The sequence below is a fragment of the Oncorhynchus mykiss genome, chromosome 17 (assembly GCF_057628025.1).
Source record: "Oncorhynchus mykiss isolate SJ-2025 chromosome 17, ASM5762802v1, whole genome shotgun sequence".
Lineage (NCBI taxonomy): Eukaryota > Metazoa > Chordata > Actinopteri > Salmoniformes > Salmonidae > Oncorhynchus > Oncorhynchus mykiss.
In genome coordinates, this window is record NC_143038.1 from 66,226,719 (window position 1) to 66,250,053 (window position 23,335).

Sequence of the window (23,335 nt, forward strand, 5' to 3'; positions counted from 1 at the left end):
CGCCACAAGAATAGAGTACTAATGAGGGACACCTTAAAAGACTACAAATACTTGCTAATAAAAAAACAAGCCTGAAACACTTTATAAAGACTGTTGACATCTAGTGGAAGCCATAGGAACTGCAATCTGTGAGCTATTTATTTGTGTATTCCATGGACAAATATTGAAAGGGCCTGTGACCTCAAAAAAAAAAAGATTTCCAGATGGATTTTCCTCAGGTTTTCACCTGCCATATCAGTTCTGTTATACTCACAGACATTATTTATATCCAATGCTTCCAATTATATGCATATCCTAGCTTCTGGGCCTGAGTAAAAGGCTGTTTACTTTGTACACGTAATTTATCCGAACTTCCGAATACTGCCCCCCTAGCCCTAAGAGGGGACAACAAAGTCAAGGTATTGGAGTGGCCATCACAAAGCCCTGACCTCAATCCTATAGAAAATATTTGGGCAGAACTGAAAAAGCATGTGCGAACAAGGAGGTCTACAAACCTAACTCAGTTACACCAGCTCTGTCAGGAGGAATGGGCCAAAATTCACACAATTTATTGTAGGAAGCTTGTGGAAGGCTACCCGAAGCTCTTAACCCAAGTTAACCAATTTAATGACAATACTAACAAATACTAATTGAGAGTATGTAAACTTCTGACCCACTGGGAATGTGATGAAAGAAATAAAAGCTGAAATAAATCATTCTCTCTACTATTATTCTGACATTTCACATTCTTAAAATAAAGTTGTTTTCCTAATGACCTAAGACAGGGATTTTTTACTAGGATTGAATGTCAGGAATTGTTAAAAATTAGTTTAAATGTATTTGGCGAATGTGCATGTAAACTTCCGGCTTCAACTGTATGTGGATTATAATTAATGGACATTTTGTGTAGTGTTCAATAAATTTTTCGCTAGGGCAAATCAAGTCTGACATTTTTAAGTGGAAATTACAAACGTTATAAGCCTTTTTTAAACCTCAGAATACAACTATTATCAGCTACAAAAGCAAACAAATTAAGATCCTACAACTGTATGCTCAAGACATATGCAATAGCAATGAACCGAAAATAAACAACGTTACATGTGACTATTGACAAGATAATGATGGGGACTGTAGATTGTTTAGGAAGTTCACAAAATGGTGGTTTCAAATGTTATACCACATTGTCATTTGTCATAATGAATATAGACCAGCAAGTTATGTAATTACTGTGTCTTAGAAATTACAGAGAACAGCAGCAATGTAATGTTACATACCAAGTGAGGTGATGAATTGTTATCCATGTTCATAACAGCAATTGTCAGAGTTGGCAGGGGAGAAAGTATATTGGAATGAACGGAGATGTACAGTATATCAGGTTAATCAACATACTTCAACAATGATGTATCATTCAATTTCATCTACAGTATCTTAAAGTGCTCTAATCAAGGGAACATCAGCCTTAGAGATGCATTTCCGGATCCTGGATGTAACCCGCATGCTGTAACCGTCCATTCTTACCCTGCACAGTGAGCGTTGCCTTGGATTTACGACCATCCACCTCAAAGTGGTAGATTCCTGCATCATCTTTTTTACAGTTATCAATGACCAGCTTGTGACTAGCTCCTTCTTTGATGATTTTCACCCTGTCACCACGAGGTACCTGATTACAGAAATAGAGAACACATTAAATCCAACAGGAGAAAATATAATCTAGTTTGTCATGTAGCTGTCATTTAATCTTTCCAAATAGTTACTTTTCACTTGAATGACTTCAATAGTTTCGTTTTTCCCATCATGATTTATCTTCATGAAGCTATTGTTTAGTTGAATCACATATGTTAGTATTGGGCTGCAGCAAAAGCCTGCACACCTTGTGGGCTCCTGGACCAAGGTTGAAGTAAACACTGACTGTATTTTGGGGAATGAAGAACACTGCACTTACCTCTTTCCCGTCTTTATACCAGAACCCCTCAACAGTCGGACTGCTTAGTGTCAAGGACAGCTCTGCTGTTTCATCAAATTTAACTTCAATATCAGAGAGTCCGCATCCAACAAATTGAGCACCTGGATCTATAAATAAATAAAGACAGCAGAAATCGTAATAATATAGTCTCTAAGTGTGTAATGCACCAGAACCTTCCTTATCTTAGCCGTAAATTGTCATACAGATGTAGGATCTTATTTGAACCATTTTGATTTACAGCAGGAAAATATTCCTGCAGCAGCAGGATAGTTTAGTATAATGTCAAAGTTTGTAATGCACCACAAATCTCTGCTGTAAATCGCAAACATATTGTATATGCTCTTACTCAATGGAACTAGATACACAAAGTAAAAGGGATAGTTCACTCAAATTACAAAATTACATATTGGTTGACTTACTCTGTAAGCAGTCTATGGACAAGGTAAGACAGCAACCATGCTTTGGTTTTGTTTACATGGCCACTGTCTCCAAACTTTAAAACAATTTTGTCCAAAATCCAATGCAAGTCAATACAGTATATCCAATGTTTTGTATTCCATGTCCAAATCATCTCAAAGTAACTTTATTGAGCTAGACAATCAATTTTAAGGTGATTTGGAAATGACATGCAAAACATTCTAACATCAGAGATATTGACATGCTTTTGTTTTTGGATATACAGTTCCTTCGGAAAGTATTCAGACCCATTGACCTTTTCCTCATTCTGTTTTACGTTACAACCTTATTCTAAAATGGATGAAATATATACAAAAATCCTCAGCAATCTACACACAATACCTGACAATGATCAAGCAAAAACAGGTTTTTAGAATTGTTTTCAAATGTATAAAATAAAAACAGAAATACCTCATTTACATAAGTATTTAGATCCTTTGCTATGAGACTCCAAATTGAGCTCAGTTGCATCCTATTTCCGTTGATCATCCTTGAGATGTCTCTACAACTTGTTTGGAGTCCATCTGTGGTAAATTAAATTGACTGGACGTGATTTATAAAAGGCTGTCTATATAAGGTCCCATTGTTGACAGTGCATGTCAGAGCAAAAACCAAGCCTTGAGTTCGAAGGAATTGTCCTTAGAACTCCGAGACAAGATTGTGTCGAGGCACAGATCAAGGAAATGGAACCAAAAAATGATGCAGAATTGAAGGTCTCCAAGAATACAGTGGCCTCCATCATTCTTAAAAGGAAGAGGTTTGGAACCACCAAGACTCTTCCCAGAGCTGGCCGCCCGGCCAAACTGAGCAATTGGGGGAGAAGGGCCTCGGCAATGGAGGTGACCAATAACCCGATGGTCACTCTGACAGACCTCCAGAGTTCCTCTGTGGAGATGGGAAAACTTTCCAGAAGGACATTCATCTCTGTAGCACTCCACCAATGCCTTTATGGTAGAGCGGCAAGACAGAAGCCACTCCTCAGTAAAAGGTACATTACAGCCCACTTGGAGTTTGACAAAAGGCACCTTAATTAAGGACTCACACCATTAGAAACTTGATTTTCTGGTCTGATGGCCTGAATGTCAAGCGTCAAGTCTGGAGGTAACCTGTCATCCCTGCGGTGAAGCATGGTGGTCGCAGCACCATGTGGTGGGGATTTTTTTCAGGGACTGGGAGACTTTTCAGGATCGTGGGAAAGATGAACAGAGCAACGAACAGAGAGATTCTTGATGAAAACCTGCTCCAGAGCGCTTAGGACATCAGACTGGGGGAAGGTTCACCTTAAAACAGGACAACACCCCTAAGCACACAGTCAAGACAACGCAAGGACAAGTCTCTGAATGTCCTTGAGAAACCCAGCCAGAGCCCAGATTGAACGTGATCGAACATCTCTGGAGAGACCTGAAAGTAGCTGTGCAGCAACGGTCCCCATCCAACCTGACACAGCTTGAGAGAATGTGTAGAGAAGAATGGGTGAATCTCCCCAAATATAGGTGTGCCAAGCTCAGAGCGTCATACCCAAGAAGACTCGAGGCTGTAATCGCTGCCAAAGGTGTTTCAACAAAGTACTGAGTAATGAGTCTGAATAGTTAAGTAAACGTGATACTTCAGTGTTTTATTTTTTATAAATTTGCAAAAAAATGATACAAACCTGATTTTACTTTTTCATAGTAGGGTATTGTGTGTGTATATTGATGAGGAGAAGAAAACAACATTTTAATCCATTTATAATAAGACTGTAATGTAGCAAAATGTGGAAAAATCCAAAAGGTCTGAATACTTTCCAAACATGCACTGTATTTACTGTGATTTATAAATTACAGAATAACACGCATTTTTATGTTACATAGGCCTACCGTTAGATTACATTTTTATGTTACATAGACCTACCGTTAGATTACATTTTTATGTTACATAGACCTACCGTTAGATTACATTTTTATTGGTTGCTAAAAAAAGTATTAACACATGTATAACAGGTGAATAAATACATGTATATAATGATGTATCATTGTTTTATGTGGGACACATTCCATCTATCTTAAAGTGCTCTAATCAAGGGAACAATAGCCTTACAGAAGCATTTCCTGATCTTGGATGCAATCCACAGTAACCGTCCATCCTTACCTGAAACAGTGAACTTTGCCTCAGATTTATGACCATCCACCTCAAATGAATAGACTCCTGCATCGTCTTTTTTACAGCTTTCAATTACCAGCTTGTGACTGGCTCCATCTTGGATGATTTTCAGCCCATCCTCATCGGTTAGCTGATGACAGAAATAGAGAATGGATTCAATCCAGTAGGGGACTTAAAATAGCTTCTTGTTTTTCATTCAACTGTCATAGCTTATTTGCAAATGGGTATTATTTCCCGTTATTTAACTTTGACAATATATACACATCTTCAAGCTGTTTAGTTTAATCAAATGTGTTAGTATTGGTCTGGAGCAAAAGCCTGCACAACATGTGTGTCTCCTGGAACAAGGTTGAAGAACACTATTTGTGTGATTTAAGAATACTGCACTCACTAGTTTCCCGTCTTTAAGCCAGACTCCCTCACAGTTCTCATGGCTCATTTTGCAGGACAGTTCTGCTGTTTCCCCCAGGCTGCCAGTAATATCAGCCAGTCCATTAAGGAATTGAACACCTGGATAAAATCAAATCAATGTCACATGCGCCAAATACAACAGGTAGACCTTACAGTGAAATACTTACTTATGAGCCCATAACCGACAGTGCAGTTTAAAAAAATACAGATAAGAGTAAGAGATAATTAAAGAGCAGCAGTGAAATAACAATATATACAGTGCCTTGCGAAAGTATTCGGCCCCCTTGAACTTTGCGACCTTTTGCCACATTTCAGGCTTCAAACATAAAGATATAAAACTGTATTTTTTTGTGAAGAATCAACAACACGTGGGACACAATCATGAAGTGGAACGACATTTATTGGATATTTCAAACTTTTTTAACAAATCAAAAACTGAAAAATTGGGCGTGCAAAATTATTCAACCCCTTTACTTTCAGTGCAGCAAACTCTCTCCAGAAGTTCAGTGAGGATCTCTGAATGATCCAATGTTGACCTAAAAGACTAATGATGATAAATACAATCCACCTGTGTGTAATCAAGTCTCCGTATAAATGCACCTGCACTGTGATAGTCTCAGAGGTCCGTTAAAAGCGCAAAGAGCATCATGAAGAACAAGGAACACACCAGGCAGGTCTGAGATACTGTTGTGAAGAAGTTTAAAGCCGGATTTGGATACAAAAAGATTTCCCAAGCTTTAAACATCCCAAGGAGCACTGTGCAAGCGATAATATTGAAATGGAAGGAGTATCAGACCACTGCAAATCTACCAAGACCTGGCCGTCTGTCACGTTCTGACCTCTATTTCCTTTGTTTTTGTATTTATTTAGTATGGTCAGGGCGTGAGTTGGGTGGGCAGTCTATGTTTGTTTTTCTATGTTTTGGGGCAGTTCTATGTTTTCGGCCTAGTATGGTTCTCAATCAGAGGCAGGTGTCATTAGTTGTCTCTGATTGAGAATCATACTTAGGTAGCCTGGGTTTCACTGTGTGTTTGTGGGTGATTGTTCCTGTCTTTGTGTAGTATTCACCAGATAGGCTGTATTAGGTTTTGAGTTCTCACGTTTCTTGTTTTTTCGTTAGTTTGTTCATGTATAGTGTCGAGAATAAAATACAATGAACAACCACCACGCTGCGCTTTGGTCCGCTTCTCCTCCTCCTACAGACGAACGCCGTTACTGAATCACCCACCACAACAGGACCAAGCGGTGTGGTAATGGGCAAAGGAAAAAGCAGCAGCAGGAGCAGCGCGAGGAGGTATGGACATGGGAGGACGAATTAGACGGAAGAGGACCCTGGGCTCAGCCAGGAGAATATCGCCGTCCCAAAGAAGAACTGGAGGCGGCGAAAGCGGAGAGGCGCTGGTATGAGGAGGCAGCGCGGCGTCGTGGATGGAAGCCCGGGAGTCAGCCCCAAAAATTTCTTGGGGGGGGGCTAACAGGGAGTATGGCTACGCCAGGTAGGAGACCTGAGCCAACTTCCTGTGGTTACCGGGGGGCTAGAGAGACCGGGCAGGCACCGTGTTATGCTGTGGAGCGCACGGTGTCCCAGTGCGGGTGCACAGCCCGGTGCGGTACATTCCAGCTCCGCGTATCGGCCGGGCTAGAGTGGGCATCGAGCCAAGTGCCATGAAGCCGGCTCTACGCATCTGGTCTCCAGTGCGTCTCCTTGGGCCGGCTTACATGGCACCAGCCTTGCGCACGGTGTCCCCGGTTCGCCTGCATAGCCCAGTGCGGGCTATTCCACCTCGCCGCACTGGCAGGGCGACCGGGACCATTCAACCGGGTAAGGTTGGGCAGGCTCGGTGCTCAAGAGCTCCAGTGCGCCTGCACGGCCCGGTCTATCCGTCACCACCTCCACACCCCAGCCCTCCGGTGGCAGCTCCCCGTACCAGGCTGTCTCTCCGGCCCATCCGTCCAGAGCATTCCTCCTCTCCAGCGCTGACGGAGTCTCCCGAGAACGCCGTTACACCGTCCCTCTAAACTTTCAGCTCATACAAGGAGAAGACTGATCAGAGATGCAGCCAAGAGGCCCATGATCACTCTGGATGAACTGCAGAGATCTACAGCTGAGGTGGGAGACACTGTCCATAGGACAACAATCAGTCGTATATTGCACAAATCTGGCCTTTATGGAAGAGTGGCAAGAAGAAAGCAATTTCTTAAAGATATCCATAAAAAGTGTTGTTTAAAGTTTGCCACAAGCCACCTGGGAGACACACCAAACATGTGGAAGAAGGTGCTCTGGTCAGATGAAACCAAAATTGAACTTTTTGGCAACAATGCAAAACGTTATGTTTGGCGTAAAAGCAACACAGCTCATCACCCTGAACACACCATCCCCACTGTCAAACATGGTGGTGGCAGCATCATGGTTTGGAACTGCTTTTCTTCAGCAGGGACATGGAAGATGGTTAAAATTGATGGGAAGATGGATGGAGCCAAATACAGGACCATTCTGGAAGAAAACCTGATGGAGTCTGCAAAAGACCTGAGACTGGAACGGAGATTTGTCTTCCAACAAGACAATGATCCAAAACATAAAGCAAAATCTACAATGGAATGCAAAACTGATAGAGACATACCCCAAGCGACTTACAGCTGTAATCGCAGCAAAAGGTGGCGCTACAAAGTATTAACTTAAGGGGGCTGAATAATTTTGCACGCCCAATTTTTCAGTTTTTGATTTGTTAAAAAAGTTATAATATCCCATAAATGTCGTTCCACTTCATGATTGTGTCCCACTTGTTGTTGATTCTTCACAAAAAAGAAAGTTTTATATCTTTATGTTTGAAGCCTGAAATGTGGCAAAAGGTCGCAAAGTTCAAGGGGGCCGAATATTTTCGCAAGGCACTGTACAGGGGGGGTGCCGGTACAGAGTCAATGTGCGGGTGCACCAGTTAGTTGAAGTAGTATGTACATGTAGGTAGAGTTAATTAAAGTGACCATGCATAGATGACAACAGAGAGGAGCAGTGGTGTGGACAGGGGGGGGTGGGGGTAGAAGCTGTTTAGAAGCCTCCTGGACCTAGACTTGGCGCTCTGGTACCGCTTGCCATGTGGGAGCAGAGAGAACAGTCTATGACTAGGGTGGCTGGAGTCTTTGACAACTTTGGGCCTTCCTCTGACACCGCCTGGTGTAGAGGTCCTGGATGGCAGGAAACTTGGCCCCAGTGATGTACTGGGCCGTTCGCAGTACCCTCTGTAGTGCTTGCGGTCGGAGGCCGAGCACTTGCCATACCAGATAGTGCAGCTGTGGAAACTTTTGAAGATCTGAGGACGCATGTCTAATTTTTTTCTCCTGATTGGGAATAGGTTTTGTCGTGCCCGCTTCACGAATGTCATGGTGTGTTTGGACAATGTTAGTTTGTTGGTGATGTGGACACCAAGGAACTTGAAGCTCTCAACCTACTCCACTGCAACCCCGTCGATGAGAATAGGGGCGTGCTCGGTCCTCTTTTTCTTGTTGTCCACAATCATCTCCATTGTTTTGATCACGTTGAGGGAGAGGTTGTTGTCCTGGCACCACACGACCAGGTCTCTGACCTCGTCCCTTTAGGCTGTCTCGTTGTTGTCGGTGATCAGACCTACCACTGTTGTGTCATCGGCAAATGTAATGATGCTGTTGTAGTCGTACCTGGCCATGAAGTCATGAGTGAACAGGGAGTAGAGGAGGGGGCTGAGCACACACCCCTGAGTGGCCCCTGTGTTTTTTTGTTTGTTTTTTTATTTCACCTTTATTTAACCAGGTAGGCTAGTTGAGACAAGTTCCCTTTTGCAACTGGGACCTGGCCAAGATAAAGCGTAGCAATTCGACACATACAACAACACATGGAATAAACAAAACATACAGCCAATAATGCAGTAGAACAAAAGTGTCACGTTCTGACCTTTATTTCCTTTGTTTTGTATTTATTTAGTATGGTCAGGGCGTGAGTTGGGGTGGGCAGTCTATGTTTGTTTTTCTATGATTTGGGGATTTGTATGTTTCGGCCTAGTATGGTTCTCAATCAGAGGCAGGTGTCATTAGTTGTCTCTGATTGAGAATCATACTTAGGTAGCCTGGGTTTCACTGTTTGTTCGTGGGTGATTGTCTATGTTGATTGCTTGTGTCAGCACAGTTCTCATTAGCTTCACGGTGGTTATTTCGTTCATTGTTTTTGTATAGTGTGTTTCAGTGTTCAGTGTTTTCTTTATTAAAATTCATGATGAACACATTCCACGCCGCATTTTGGTCCTCCGATCCTTCTCGCCTCTCCTCTTGAGATGAAGAGGAGGAAGACCGTGACAGAATCACCCACCAACCAAGGACCAAGCGGCGTGGAAAAAGACAACGACAGCAGCAGCAGCAGCAGCAACAACAGCGGCCAGCATCACAGGACTCCTGGACATGGGAGGAGATATTGAACGGAGAGGGACCCTGGGCACAGGCTGGGGAATATTGCCGCCCCAAAGCAGAGCTGGAGGCAGCGAAAGCTGAGCGGCAGCGATATGAGGAGGCAGCACGGCAGCGCGACAGGTACAAGAGGCAGCCCCCCCAAAAAAATTGGAGGAGGCACACGAGGTGTGGGGCTAAGCCAGGTAGCAGACCTGAGCTCACTCCTCATGCTTATTATAAGCAGCGCGTTACTGTTCAGGTTAAGCGCACGGTGTCGCCAGTACGTGCCCATAGCCCGGTGCGCTATAGGGCAGCCCCCCAAAAGTGTCATGCGAGCCAGGGCGTATGGTGCGAGCCAGGGAGTATGGTGCCTGCTCAGCATGTCTGGTCGCCGGTACGCAGTTTTGGTCCAGGGTATCCTGCGCCGGCTCTGCGTACTGTGTCTCCGTGGCGCTGGGAGGGTGCAGTGCGTCCTATGCCTGCGCTCCGCTCGTGCCAGTGGAGCGTAAGGGAGAGGTGCGTCTGTTGCACTCTGGAGGGTCCGGGCTAGAGCAGTGATCCAGCCTGGGGGAGTGGTGCCAAGGCTGCGCACCAGAGCTCCAGTGCTCCCCCACAGCCCGGTCCTTCAGGTGCCTCCTCCTAACACCAAGCCTCCTGGAGGTCTCCCCAGCCGTGTCAGTCCTGTGGTAGCCCCACGCACCAGGCTGTCTCTCTGTCTCCTCCCTACAGGTGTTCCCGCCTGTCCGGCGCTGCCAGAGCTTCCGCCCCTCAGTCCAGCGCTGCCAGAGCTTTCCTCCTCTCCAGCGCTGCCGGAGTCTCCAGTCTGCCCAGCGCCGCCTGAGCTACCCGGTCGTTATTTCGTTTATTGTTTTTGTATAGTGTGTTTCAGTGTTCAGTGTTTTCTTTATTAAAATTCATGGTGAACACATACCCCGCCTCATCCGATCCTTCTCGCCTCTCCTCTTCAGATGAAGAGGAGGAAGACCATAACATAAAGAAAACAAAAAGTCTATATACAGTGAGTGCAAATGAGGTAAGTTAAGGAAATAAATAGGCCATGGTGGCGTAGTAATTACAATATAGCAATTAAACACTGGAATGGTAGATCGGCAGAAGATGAATGTGCAAGTAGAGATACTGGGGTGCAAAGGAGCAAAATAAATAAATAAATAAATACCAGAATGGGGATGAGGTAGGTAGATAGGTAGGTAGAGGTAGATGAGGTAGGTAGGTAGAAATAGACTATGTAGAACAAACATGCCTCTCCGACATGTATAAATAAGGAATCACATAGGCTCTATTCATGAAATTTCTATCTGTGTCACAATCGTCGTACGATTGTCGTATGATCGTCATAGTGAGGAGACCAAAGCACAGCGTGATGTGAATACATGTTCTATATTTAATGAAGAACACTAAAACAAACTTACAAAAACAACAAACGAACGTGACGCTATATATAAACAGTGCAGACACAGGCAACTAGACAGACAATAACCCAAAGAAGAAGGCTGCCTAAAAATGGTTCCCAATCAGAAACAACGTTGAACAGCTGTCTCTAATTGAGAACCAATCTAGGCATCCACAGCCATACATAAACACCTAGATGGTAAACAACCCCATAAACCTACAACATCCCTAGACAGTACGAAAAACACATACATCACCCATGTCACACCCTGACCTAACCAAAATATATAAAGAAAACAAATAATATTTAGGTCAGGGCGTGACAGTATCCCCCCACAAAGGTGCGGACTCTGGCCGCAAAACCTAAACAGAAGGGGAGGGTCCGGGAGGGCCTTTTTCACGGCGGAGGTTCGGGTGCCCACTTAGATGACGCTTCTGGAGCGGGGACCCTTGCAGCGGGCCCCGGACTGAAGATCATCATAGAGAGCGCCACTGGATGGAAAGGCGCCTCTGGACTGAGGAGCGGCTCTGGCGGCACCGAACAGGAGGGAGATTCTAGTATCGCCGGCATGACAGGCGGCTCTGGCGGCTCCTGGCTGGCTGACAGCTCTGGCGGCTCCTGGCTGGCTGGAGGGGGACTCTGGCGGATCCTGGCTGGCTGGAGGGGGACTCTGGTGGATCCTGGCTAGCTGGAGGGGGACTCTGGTGGATCCTGGCTAGCTGGAGGGGGACTCTGGCGGATCCTGGCTGGCTGGAGGGGGACTCTGGCGGATCCGGACTGGGTACTGTTGCCGGACGCTCTGGGCTGGGTACTGTAGCCGGATCTCTGGGCTGGGTACTGTAGCCGGACGCTCTGGACTGGGTACTGTCGCCGGACGCTCTGGACTGGGTACTGTCGCCGGACGCTCTGGACTGGGTACTGTCGCCGGACGCTCTGGACTGGGTACTGTCGCCGGACGCTCTGGACTGGGTACTGTCGCCGGACGCTCTGGACTGGGTACTGTCGCCGGACGCTCTGGACTGGGTACTGTAGCCGGACGCTCTGGACTGGGTACTGTAGCCGGACGCTCTGGACTGGGTACTGTAGCCGGACGCTCTGGACTGGGTACTGTAGCCGAACGCTCTGGACTGGGTACTGTAGCCGGACGCTCTGTACTGGCGAGGTGCACTGTAGGCCTGGTGCGTGGTACCGGTACTGGTGGTGCCGGGCTGAGAACACGCACCTCAGGATGAGTGCGAGAAGCAGGAACAGGACACACCGGGTTGTGAAGGTGTACTGGAGACCTGGTGTGTATAGCCGGCATCAAATCGTACGGAACTTTAACACAAGTTTCAGGCTGAGTACGAGGAACTGACACAGGTGTCGTCGGACAGCTAACACACTCCTCAGGGCGAATGCCATGCATCCTACGCCAAATCAACAGGTCTCTCTTCTTGCTCTGCCTTGGGGCGGCGATATTCCCCTGGTTATGCCCAGGGTCCCCCAGCGATCGCTGCTGCTGCCTTTTATCACGCTGCTTGGTTCTTTTATGGTGGGTTATTCTGTCACGATCGTTGCAGTGAGGAGACCAAAGCACAGCGTGATGTGAATACATGTTCTATATTTAATGAATAAAGAACACTAAAACAAACTTACAAAAACAACAAATGAGACGCTATATATAAACAGTGCAGACATAGACAATAACCCATGAAATACCCAAAGAAGATGGCTGCCTAAATATGGTTCCAAATCAGAGACAATGATGAACAGCTGCCTCTAATTGAGAACCAATCTAGGCAACCACAGACATACATACACACCTAGATGGTAAACAACCCCATAAACCTACAAAAACCCATGGACAGTACAAAAACACATACATCACCCATGTCACACCCTGACCTAACCAAAATATATAAAGAAAACAAAGAACACTCAGGTCAGGGCAATCTGCAAGGTTTAACAAAGTTTGGCAACTGAACGTGGCCCTTGATATGATGAGTGTGACAACCCACCAGTACTTATCAGCTAACTGGTATAGGTCTCTCTGTAGTGCTATCTAGGAAGTACTGCAAGTCCTGGTCTGTTGCTGACAAAGCCTGCTAATGAAGTCTACACAGCAAAAAAAAGGCTTTGCTTATAAATCAAAGGCTGAAGTCAATCTTCAATAAACAGTCCCACAACAAAGCTTTGATTAAAAATAATTAATCTAAGGTCAGCTTATTTGTCAAGTACAAATTAAGCTACCATATAAAAATGACAATACATTAAAGTCAGAGTTTAACATACAACAAGCTCCCTACTTTTTGCTGAGATTCCCTCGGGCAGTATTGCTTATCATTTAAACCACAGCTGCCATCAGACTGAAATGAAGGAAACCAGCACCTTTTAGGGTTAAACTTGATCAAAAGTTTCTGGAAACAGTTTAGTCTTCTACATTCGGATGTAGTTACATACATTTGTATGTACAAGTGTAAAAAGGTTAGCAAATTATCAAAAAAGCAACGGAAAGTTGCTGATGATAAACCCAGCAAAGACCATTGGACATACATTTTCCCACTAATAATTTGAGATAAAAGTAACTTTTTAATTTAATGTTACATATTCATACCAAATGTACTTCAATTTTTGCTCTAGTTTGTAGTCAGTGGTTAGCATTTTTTTCTTGATGATTCATCTACAATCTGTGATTATATATCATACATAATATCACAGCCATGTTATTCTAAATGACTTTGATTACTGGCCTTATCTAACATGCAATAGTCAACCTCTGTCTTCTCTTACCATGTCACGTCCAGAGAATCGGTCTGTCTGGTATTTCACCCCACTCCAGGCCTTGACTCTTTCTCCACGTTGATTATCATAACCAATGCACATATCATTCATCTAATCTCCTTATTTATCTTTGGCAGCAACTACAAAGTTGTACAAGCGTCATCAAGACAGTCAGCTTACAACGTTTACATTTGCAGCAACACAACAAGAGCAACAAAACACTGCTGTCTACACAATGTCCTTAAATGTAGGCAACATTGAGTTTCCTAATGTACTGGGATAGAAAAGTTGTTGAACAATTTACCTTTACCTCCATGTCCTTCTCCATCCCCCTCTCCGGCACCTGCTCCGGCTCCTGCTGCATCCGCAGCATCCTTCTCTGCTTGGGCCCGTCTGGCTGCATCCGCAGCGTCCTGCTCTGCTTGGGCCCGTCTGGCTGCATCCGCAGCGTCCTGCTCTGCTTGGGCCCGTCTGGCTGCATCCGCAGCATCCTTCTCTGCTTGGGCCCGTCTGGCTGCATCTGCAGCGTCCTTCTCTGCTTGGGCCCGTCTGGCTGCATCCGCAGGGTCCATCTCTGCTTGGGCCCGTCTGGCTGCATCCGCAGCATCCTTCTCTGCTTGGGCCCGTCTGGCTGCATCCGCAGCATCCTTCTCTGCTTGGGCCCGTCTGGCTGCATCCGCAGCATCCTTCTCTGCTTGGGCCCGTCTGGCTGCATCCGCAGCATCCTTCTCTGCTTGGGCCCGTCTGGCTGCATCCGCAGGGTCCATCTCTGCTTGGGCCCGTCTGGCTGCATCCGCAGCATCCTTCTCTGCTTGGGCCCGTCTTGCTGCATCCAGGTCATCCTTTTCCTTCTGCAGCTTAGCTGACTGCTCTGCGGCTATCTTAGCCAGGTTCTCTCCTCCACCACCAGCCGTGGTGGTTTTACGGGACGCTTTTCCCCCACGCATGTTTGGGTCATTATCGGCTGAGTGAACAGGGACATGGAAATAGGGGTTTAAGTTCAAGTATAAGGCTTCATGTTTATGTTAGTTTTTGCTTATAAAATATTGTATCACAGTTGTCCCACCTTCCACAATAAGCCAAGCGTTGCAGGAGGTAATGCCAGCCATGGCAGTGTAGACTCCTTTGTCGACTTGGGCACAATCTTTCACTTTTAAGCTGTGAATGAGGTGGTCTTCTGACACAGTAATGTCAAACTTGTCCCCTTGTTCGAGAGGGATGTTCTTTCCAGTCCACACAATCTTTTGGAAGGGGTGGGACAAGACACACTCAAACATGGCATCCTCTCTCTCCTTAGCCTTCACCTCCTGAATCTTGACAACAAACTTCACTGGTATAACTGTAGAGGGAAAGACAGTACGATATTGGTGGGAAACATTTCTCTCAAACATTCCTAAAGAATAATCAAATGATATACTGTGTTACAGTTGCTAAGTTGGTCATACAGAAAGGTAGGAGAAGACACTCTTACTCTTAAAGTCAGTTGAGAAACAATTGGCATCCTCAACGTCCACCTGGTACAACCCAGCGTCGTCTGGCATCAGGTCATTGATGCTAAAGATATACTTTTTGCCAATTTTGTTTAGGTTGTGCTTCCCGCTGCCGTCGTCAGAATAGGGAACCATTACCCCATCCTTTTGGGCAGAAAAGTCAAACACATTATGCACTTCATAACATATTTTGTGAATCATTTAGCTTATCACTGTCTTCCATGGTGGGAGGGAGGACGTACCTTGAATAGGAAAACCTGACTGTTGGGATTCTTCAGTTCCATGTCCAGTTCAAACTCTGCTGAGCCATCTGTTTTCACCTCAATATGTTTAAGATTTTCAAGTTTTTCAACAACCTATAAAATTGAAAGAGAGGATCAGGATAGTCTAAAGTAGGAGGGTAAATTATTACCCACAAGGTTTAGTAATCTGTAAATTGATTGCCTTGTTGCATCATCGCTGATACCTTTGCCTGTTCCTCCTCTCTCTCTTTCTTCTTTAAGTTCAGCTGCTTCAGCATCCAGCGGAAGTCACTGACTCCATACTCCATACAGACCTTCTCGTAGTCCTTCTTAGGTGAGCTCAGCAACACCTCCCAGAACTTTGGATCAATCTCTCCCTCCTTCTTCTTTAGTTGTGGTTTAGTTCGTACAACCCTTAAATGGGAATAGGAAGAGTTAAAACTCTGGAGAAACTAGTGGTTGGCCATCCTTATCTATTTGTCACAACACTATCCTTGATATGTCTGTCTGAAGTATAGTAAAAAAAAAATTCTGGAAATGAATTAATGGTTTCCAAAAATGTACATGTATACTCCCAAAACGGGACATGAAGTAATTGTTTTGGATATGTGTACATGGAACAGTCATTTACTTCCTCTTAAGCATTTTTCTGAAATCCTCTGGTGCCGCTCTTTTTGGACCTAGAAAGATTAGGAGTTAAAATAACTAGCCGGATAAATAGGTGATATTGAATCTTCATACGCTAAGGAATTGTGTAATATTAGGATATACAATACTTTTCACACCTGTTGTCGCTTTCTTCTTGAATCCAACTGAAAATAGAAAATAATATATTTTTGTATTTGCTAATAGAAAATGTGTTTTAGCAAGTGAACACAGTGCCATTTCAATTAATCATCCTAATGACATACATCAATTCATTTCTCACCCTCAATAACATTCAAGGTGGCAGTGCAAACTGCTCTTCCATATTCATTGGCGGCAAAACATTTGTAGGTGTCAGCTTGTTCTGCTCTTACATTGGGTATCTGATGAAATGACAACATCGCAGTGAGATTTAACCCTACACTCGGTCGACACCGCACCAGACATACTGTAGGTCTAGTGCTTTTAGAGAGAAATGTAATAGCAAGGCTTTCTAATGCATTGGCATCCTTGCACAATCACTTGTTTTTTCAGTGGAATAATTATTAGATAACGACAATTTAAAGGGTTGAAATTGTTGTGCGTGCCTTTAGCTTGCTGCTCCTACTTACCTCAAGAAAATATTCTTCCATAGTCTCATCATATCTGCTGATATACTTCACTGGATCATCCAGCGGGCCTTTGTTCCTGGCCCAGGTGATGTTTGGTTTAGGCACTCCACTTACCATACTTTTGAAAAAGGCTAATTTACCTGAAAGCATAGATATGTGTATTGCACTATGAACATTAAATGCTCTATTTAATTCTATACCTGAAAGTCACCAAATGTTAATGTACTCTGCAAGAAACAAAGTCTTCTTACAGGCCAGAAATCAAGTTTGTGCACGTCAGTTTATACAGTAACAAGAGACCCTACCCTCTTGGATCGTCAAAGCGATGGGCTTGCGGGTGAAGTCGGGGGTGGACATGCCCTCTGGTACTTCTTCCACAAACTGTGTTATCATAACTCCAGGGACTCTGGATCTTCTTTTAATAGCCACTGTTGAAGTCCGAAAACAAATACTCTTAGCTCGAAGTTGTTGTGAAGAAACAAGACCAAACAGCAACCAACATATAAGAAACATTTCCTGAATTAGAGAAATATTACAAAACATCATGAATGTTTTGTGTAGGTCAGTATTTTTTCACACCAGTTTTAAATAAAGTACACTCTTACACATCAATATTATACATGGGGCTGTATTACTTTGGTTGGCTGCGTTTGAAGGTGCATTTTAGTCATTCCTCCACAAGTGGTCAATATTTGATTTCCGAAGCAAAAATAAACGTGATATGGTTATTCTAAATAAATGTATTGCTTTACATGGAAACAAATATAATACATAACCCCAGTGAATAATATTGGAAAAATATTTTCTTTAAAAAAACATCAGTAAATCATTAGATCGTTAGTAGCTAATTCAAATAATATCCTTTATTTTAAATATTTTACTTGAAACTTGGTCCTGGAAAGGAACATTGTATCGTCACTTACTAATTAACATTTGGATGTTTTTAACGTTCATTTGTTTAATCGTTTGAAAAACCACAACATCAGAAAGTTCAGCCCTCCAGGACAGGGTTTTCAGTAACAATCAGGATAATCTTCAAATAACATACATCTTTGGCGGATTGGGGGATCGTGTATGGAGCATTAATTATGTGTGCACCAGTTTTGTTCTCCACCATCCTGAAGTGATTTTTTAACCAGAGTGATTCTTTTAAAATATGATCACTGTAAACATGGCATGCATTGAGTTGAAGTGCATTTCAGCAGTTTCCCAACGTCAACCTTCCTACCTTGACCCTGGGGCGCCCAGTCATCTTCTGCTAGTAAAAGCATATGCCGCACATGAATGGAGGCAGACAACAGAACAAAATGCTGACAAACTGGCACTGCTTGGTCTTCCCACTGGGCACAGATGTCAATTCAAAGTCTATTACTTTATGTCTATTCCACGTCTATTCCATTCTATTGGAATAACGTGGAAACAACGTTGATTCAACCAGTGTGTGCCCAGTTCGTTAACACTGACAGAGAAGGCAGACATATGCTAAAATATGTCTCAGTGGGCTACACAGTGCATACAAAATACAAGAAGAGCTACAAATTATGACAAACAAGGTAAAAATAGGGACATTGTAGAAGCAGGCATTTCTAAAAGACATTTGCTAAAAGACAGACACAGGACATGTGGTAGAGGGTGCTCGTTGGGTAAAACGTCTTCAAAACCCCCATTTTATAGTACTAAAATCTCCAAAACAATTTCCCAGTTCAAGCCTCTAAAAATATGTTATTTTACAGCACAAATGACTCTGCCTGCCCAGCACATTGCTACCATATTTTTTATTTCGAGTCAATGTTGGTCCCAATAGATAAAATATGGATTTGCCAGAGAGGAGAGATAGAGATGGTTGAAATCAAATTTCATAATACTTGATTGATTTCTTTAAGATTATCTTTAGTGTCAATTTAGAATTTATCATCTGTTCCATCAATGAATGCTTCTGGATGACATTGCAATTATAATTTTTTTGTGTAGTCAGTATATTTTCACACCAGTTTTAAGTGTAGACTCTTACACTTCAATTGTATACATGGTGCTGTATTACATTGGTTGGCTGCTTTTCAAGGTGCATTTTAGTCAACCGTCCACAAGAGGTCAACATTTCATTTCCACAGCAAAAAGAAAATAGAAACATTTATGTAATTCGAATTAAATGTATTGCTTATTTGCTTCGCATGGGAACAAATTGAATACTTAACCCCAGTGAATAATATTGGAAGAATATTTTGTTCAAACGAGTGGAGTAAATATTTGTATCATTAGTAATTCAAATCATATACTTTATTTCAAATATTTCAAATTAACCTTGGCCCTGGAAATGAATATTTTCTTGTCACTTAGTCTTAGGCCATACAAATTTAATTATCAGTTTAACGGCTGTCCCGTTTCACATTTCTTAAAAATAAAATATAAAGTTGAGATGTTGTACTGAAAAATTGCAAGATTATAGCAAAAATGACATTCTCAAGCTTCTAGTAAAGAGATACACAACTTCCTATCAGATTATGATTACGTTTGCCTCCGACCCGGCCGGCACATGCTTTCAATGATGGTATCCCACTTTGACACCAATGGTGAATGAGGGTATCCCACACTAGGACTCACACCCGAATCACTGTGACTGCCATTAAAAACCTTAGCCATGACAACAAGAAGCTAGAATCTTTGACAAAGTTGCCTGATGTTGAATTTTACAAGGTGGTGCACTTTTTATTTTTTATTTTATTTGCTCCCACACATCACTTAATATGAACATGAAATCAGCTAAACTGGTAATCAAGTTTGAATGGCCTTATTGATTAGTGTCATCATCAATTGAAAAACAGCAACATCAGAAAGTTCAGCCCACCCAGGACAGGGTTTACGGTAACAATCAGGATTATCAATTACATTGATAATCATAAAATCACATTAATCTTTACAGGAGGATGGGGTATCATCAATAATGGGAGCAGATTTTTTTCTGCCCCATCCTGAAGTGATTTTTTTTTATCAGAGTGATTCTTTAAAATATGATCACTGTAAACATGGCATGGATCTTTAGGTTGCAGTGTGTTTCCAAAAGTGAATCTTCCTACCTTGACCCTGGGGCGCCCAGTCATCTTCTGCTAGTTAAAGCATATGACGCACATGAATGGAGACATACAATAGAACTAAGATACTGACAAACTGGCACAGCTTTGGCTTAACAATGACAGAGAAGGCACACTGACAGACATATGCTAAAATATATCACAGTGGGATACGCAATGTGTATAAGATACAAGAAGAGCTACAACATATAACAAACAATGTAAAAATAGGGACAGGTAGCACTACTTCAATTAATTCTAATTGTAATTTAATTGTAGCATTAATTGAAGCAGGCATTTTTTTAAATGCTAAAAGACAGATACAGGACATGTGTTAGAGGGTGCTGGTTGGGTAAAAAAGTTATTAATTACTGAAAATCTCCTAAACAATTTCCCAGTTCAAGCCTAGAAAAATGTTTTATTTTACAGCACAATACTAATGACTGTTCCTGCAAACCACGTTGCATCTTGAGGTAACTTTCAGTGCTACCATATAAAATGTTTCTGCCTGGAGTCAGTGGTCCCAATAGATAAAAAATGGATTGCCAGAGGGGAGAGACAGAGATGATTGATTTAATTAGATTTCATTCGATCTCGTGTCATCCTAATCAGGGTTGCATTGTTAGGTGATAGTCTTACCATCTTTTCCTTCAAGTACCTTGTCCTGTGTGGCTCAGTTGGTAGAGCATGGCAATTGTTGTGGGATCGATTCCCACGGTGGCCAGCACAAAAATGTATGCACTCACTAAGTTGCTCTGGATGAGAGCATCTACTAAAATGAAACGTAATGAAGCAAGGATGACAGTGCTTCTCCAAATTATAATGTTTTTTCCTGCACCTTTATATTGCTTGTTTGAAGGGAAGTTCTTGGGACCATTGGACAAGATGAAAAAGTGCTCGGTTTGATGTCTACCAACATGTCCACACGTTTTTTTTGCAGGGAACCAGATGGTTCAGAAATACATAAGGATGTGTTTTGTTCTTCAAATAATGTCCAAAAGATTTGAGATTGACAGATGCAGAGATGGATGTGACCAAGATGCTTCAGAGGAACGAGCGGTGGAAGTCTGTTTCATATACTTGGCCAGAGTGTACAATATATTTATTTATCATTTTATTCTCATTAAATTATTTTCCCAGTGGTTGTGGCACTTTCATTAACCAATCATATAAAGCGCTTAGCCTGCAATAACCCACTCATATTAGATTGAAAGATTGAACCAAGTCAGTGGGAACTTGAAGATGGATAGAGGATGGTCTTATATAGAAATGTGTTTCTAGTTATGTGTTTTCAGTTATTTCTATCTGCAGTAGGTCCTTCATTTCCATGTTGCTGTACTCCTTTAAACTAAAAGTCATATTTGATATTGGGTGATTTGGATCAACCAAATGTAACCAATATTTTGGCCGAAAGGGTAGAGAAGGTCAAGTGTTATGTATGATACTTACCCTGCCCTGGTGGGGGCGCAGTTGCCCCTGGTATCTTCATACTGATATCTGGACTTGTTGAAGGCCAATTCAGAGAGTTAGAAAGCTGCTTATGTCTGAAAGAACATTGTACAAAGATATACTTTTGTAATTCAGAAAATGATTCATACATTTTTCATAACACCTTACTACTGTGGTATGTTTTGTAAACTGATTTATAAATTAATTTGAGATTTGATTAGTGCAGGAACATACTCAGGATATTAGGAAGACATTAGACAGTCCCTCATTGCTATTTGCTCTGAGGTCATTCAGTTTCACATATACATCCAGACCTGAATCCCTCTTGTAGTGTCCTGTCCTGGTTGTCATGAGGTATCACCATGCCTCGAGACAGCCTTGACAGTCATCCAAGAGATGCTGGCACTATAAATGGGGAATATGAAACTTCACATGACGACGGACGACTGAATGACTCAGTGTAACTACCGCGAGAGACTAATGGCTGTGGCAACAGTTTAATCACCCTAATACCAAATTTGGTAATGAGGCAATATTTGGGGCTCAAATATTTTGGGAATTGATCAAATAATGTCTATTACTACGTCTTTCATTTTAAGGTTGCGAAGTCCTTGTCCAGCAGTCTTACAAAATAGGATACACATTATCTGAAGGATGGACTGAAGGCCTAGGGAAATGTGTGGTTTTGCTCTCTCAGTTCACATTATATTTGACCTTCAAAAATGATCACTATGACCAATAAAGTTATATTAAGATGGAATTGATATGTATTGCGTCAGGAGTAATGCTAAACCAATGGTAAACACATTTATGGGATTCTCTATTTCAAGGGATCCTACTCAATCCATTTGTGTCCCTTGGGTAGCAAGCTCATAGGTCACATACCACATTAAACGATAGGCACACTGTCTATCAGAATGTAATAATGTCAATCATAGCAATAGAATCTTGAATAATGAAGAAATAATGTTTCAGTGAAGACAATAAAAAATGTGGTAATGCTTTCCATTATACACACTTAGAAAAAAGGGTTCCAAAAGGGTTCTTCGGCTATCCCCATAGGAGCACCATTTTTGATTCCAGTTAGAACCTTCTGTGGAAAGAGTTCTGCATGGCACTCAAAAGGGTCCAACCAGCAACCAAAAAGGGTTATTCAAAGAGTTCTCCTATGGGGACACCCAAATAACCTTTTTTAGGTTCTAGATAGCACCTTTATTTCTAAGAGTGTAGTGCTCTTCATTGACTTATTTCCATGTATTGTATTCCCATTGTTGTTCCGTAGAACTGGATTTTTTTCAAAATGATGAGTACTAACAGCACATAGGAACTCCAAATCATCCTAAGACATAATTCAAAAAATAATAATAATTTTAAGGGGTGGATCAGCTTAATATTGAGGAAAGAATGTTGCTTTCAATATAATTGTCTGCATCATTTCCAATCCCCCATATTTTTGGGGTAAATATATATATCCATACACACATGCATACATATACACATATATACATACACATACCTATATAGACATGCATACTGCTAGGACATCATTTTTAAATCTCCAAGGATATAAAAATCCACAGATTCTCTAGTTGCGGTATTATTGGTACGTCATATCCATGCAATATACAATCATGTCAACTGTGGTTACAATTATATCCAATGTTATGATATTAGACCTGTTGGCAATCTTTTCAGCCCAGGGAATGATTTAATCTTAAAGTTAAACAAAAAAAGAAAAGTAATCTAAAATCAGAAAAACTGATATTCCTGAAAAAAAGTCATTGTTTTCTATTGGTTGTAATATTGATTGGGGCTCCCGATTGGCGCAGCGGTCTAAGACTCCCTGATTGGGAGTCCCATAGGGTGGCGCACAATTTGCACAGCGTCGTCTGGGTTAGGGTTTACCCTGGGTAGGCCATCATTATAAATAATAATTTGTTCTTAACTGACTTGCCTAGTTAAATAAAGGTAAAATAAAAAATATTCTTCACACTTTCAGAGATTTACAAAAAAATCTTAATAAACATTAAACGTCTTGAAAGTTTAAAAGTTTTGTCTTCACTCACACCCAATTATTCAATTATTAAATTCTACATTTTAAATGAATTGATATTCAAATGGTGTAGACCATGCCAGAACAGTATTGCTGAAACATGAGGCTACACCAGTTAGCTAAGATTCTCATTCAATCATATCTGTCAACAACACCCGTAGAACATCTAGAGCTGGGCTCTCCAACACTGTTCCTGGAGAGGTTTTTCCTCCAGCCTCAGTAGTTTCTAACCTGATTCCATTTGT

General features: G+C 42.3%; 1 protein-coding gene across 1 annotated transcript in view; it reads right to left on the minus strand.

The window, feature by feature from the left end:
• Positions 1-17,772, minus strand: part of LOC110493276 (immunoglobulin-like and fibronectin type III domain-containing protein 1) — a 33,984-nt gene extending 16,212 nt beyond the window's left edge. Inside the window, exons 1-15 of the mRNA XM_090204203.1 lie at positions 17,749-17,772; positions 16,826-17,036; positions 16,521-16,660; positions 16,193-16,292; positions 16,050-16,076; positions 15,896-15,944; positions 15,489-15,678; positions 15,265-15,378; positions 15,004-15,166; positions 14,599-14,871; positions 13,837-14,496; positions 4,929-5,047; positions 4,526-4,667; positions 1,922-2,049; positions 1,498-1,639 (exon numbers count right to left, since the gene is read on the minus strand). Coding sequence (XP_090060329.1) covers positions 1,498-1,639; positions 1,922-2,049; positions 4,526-4,667; positions 4,929-5,047; positions 13,837-14,496; positions 14,599-14,871; positions 15,004-15,166; positions 15,265-15,378; positions 15,489-15,678; positions 15,896-15,944; positions 16,050-16,076; positions 16,193-16,292; positions 16,521-16,660; positions 16,826-17,036; positions 17,749-17,772 — 2,482 coding nt within the window. The remainder of the gene's footprint in view (positions 1-1,497; positions 1,640-1,921; positions 2,050-4,525; positions 4,668-4,928; positions 5,048-13,836; positions 14,497-14,598; positions 14,872-15,003; positions 15,167-15,264; positions 15,379-15,488; positions 15,679-15,895; positions 15,945-16,049; positions 16,077-16,192; positions 16,293-16,520; positions 16,661-16,825; positions 17,037-17,748) is intronic.
• Between the last annotated feature and the right edge of the window lie 5,563 nt (positions 17,773-23,335).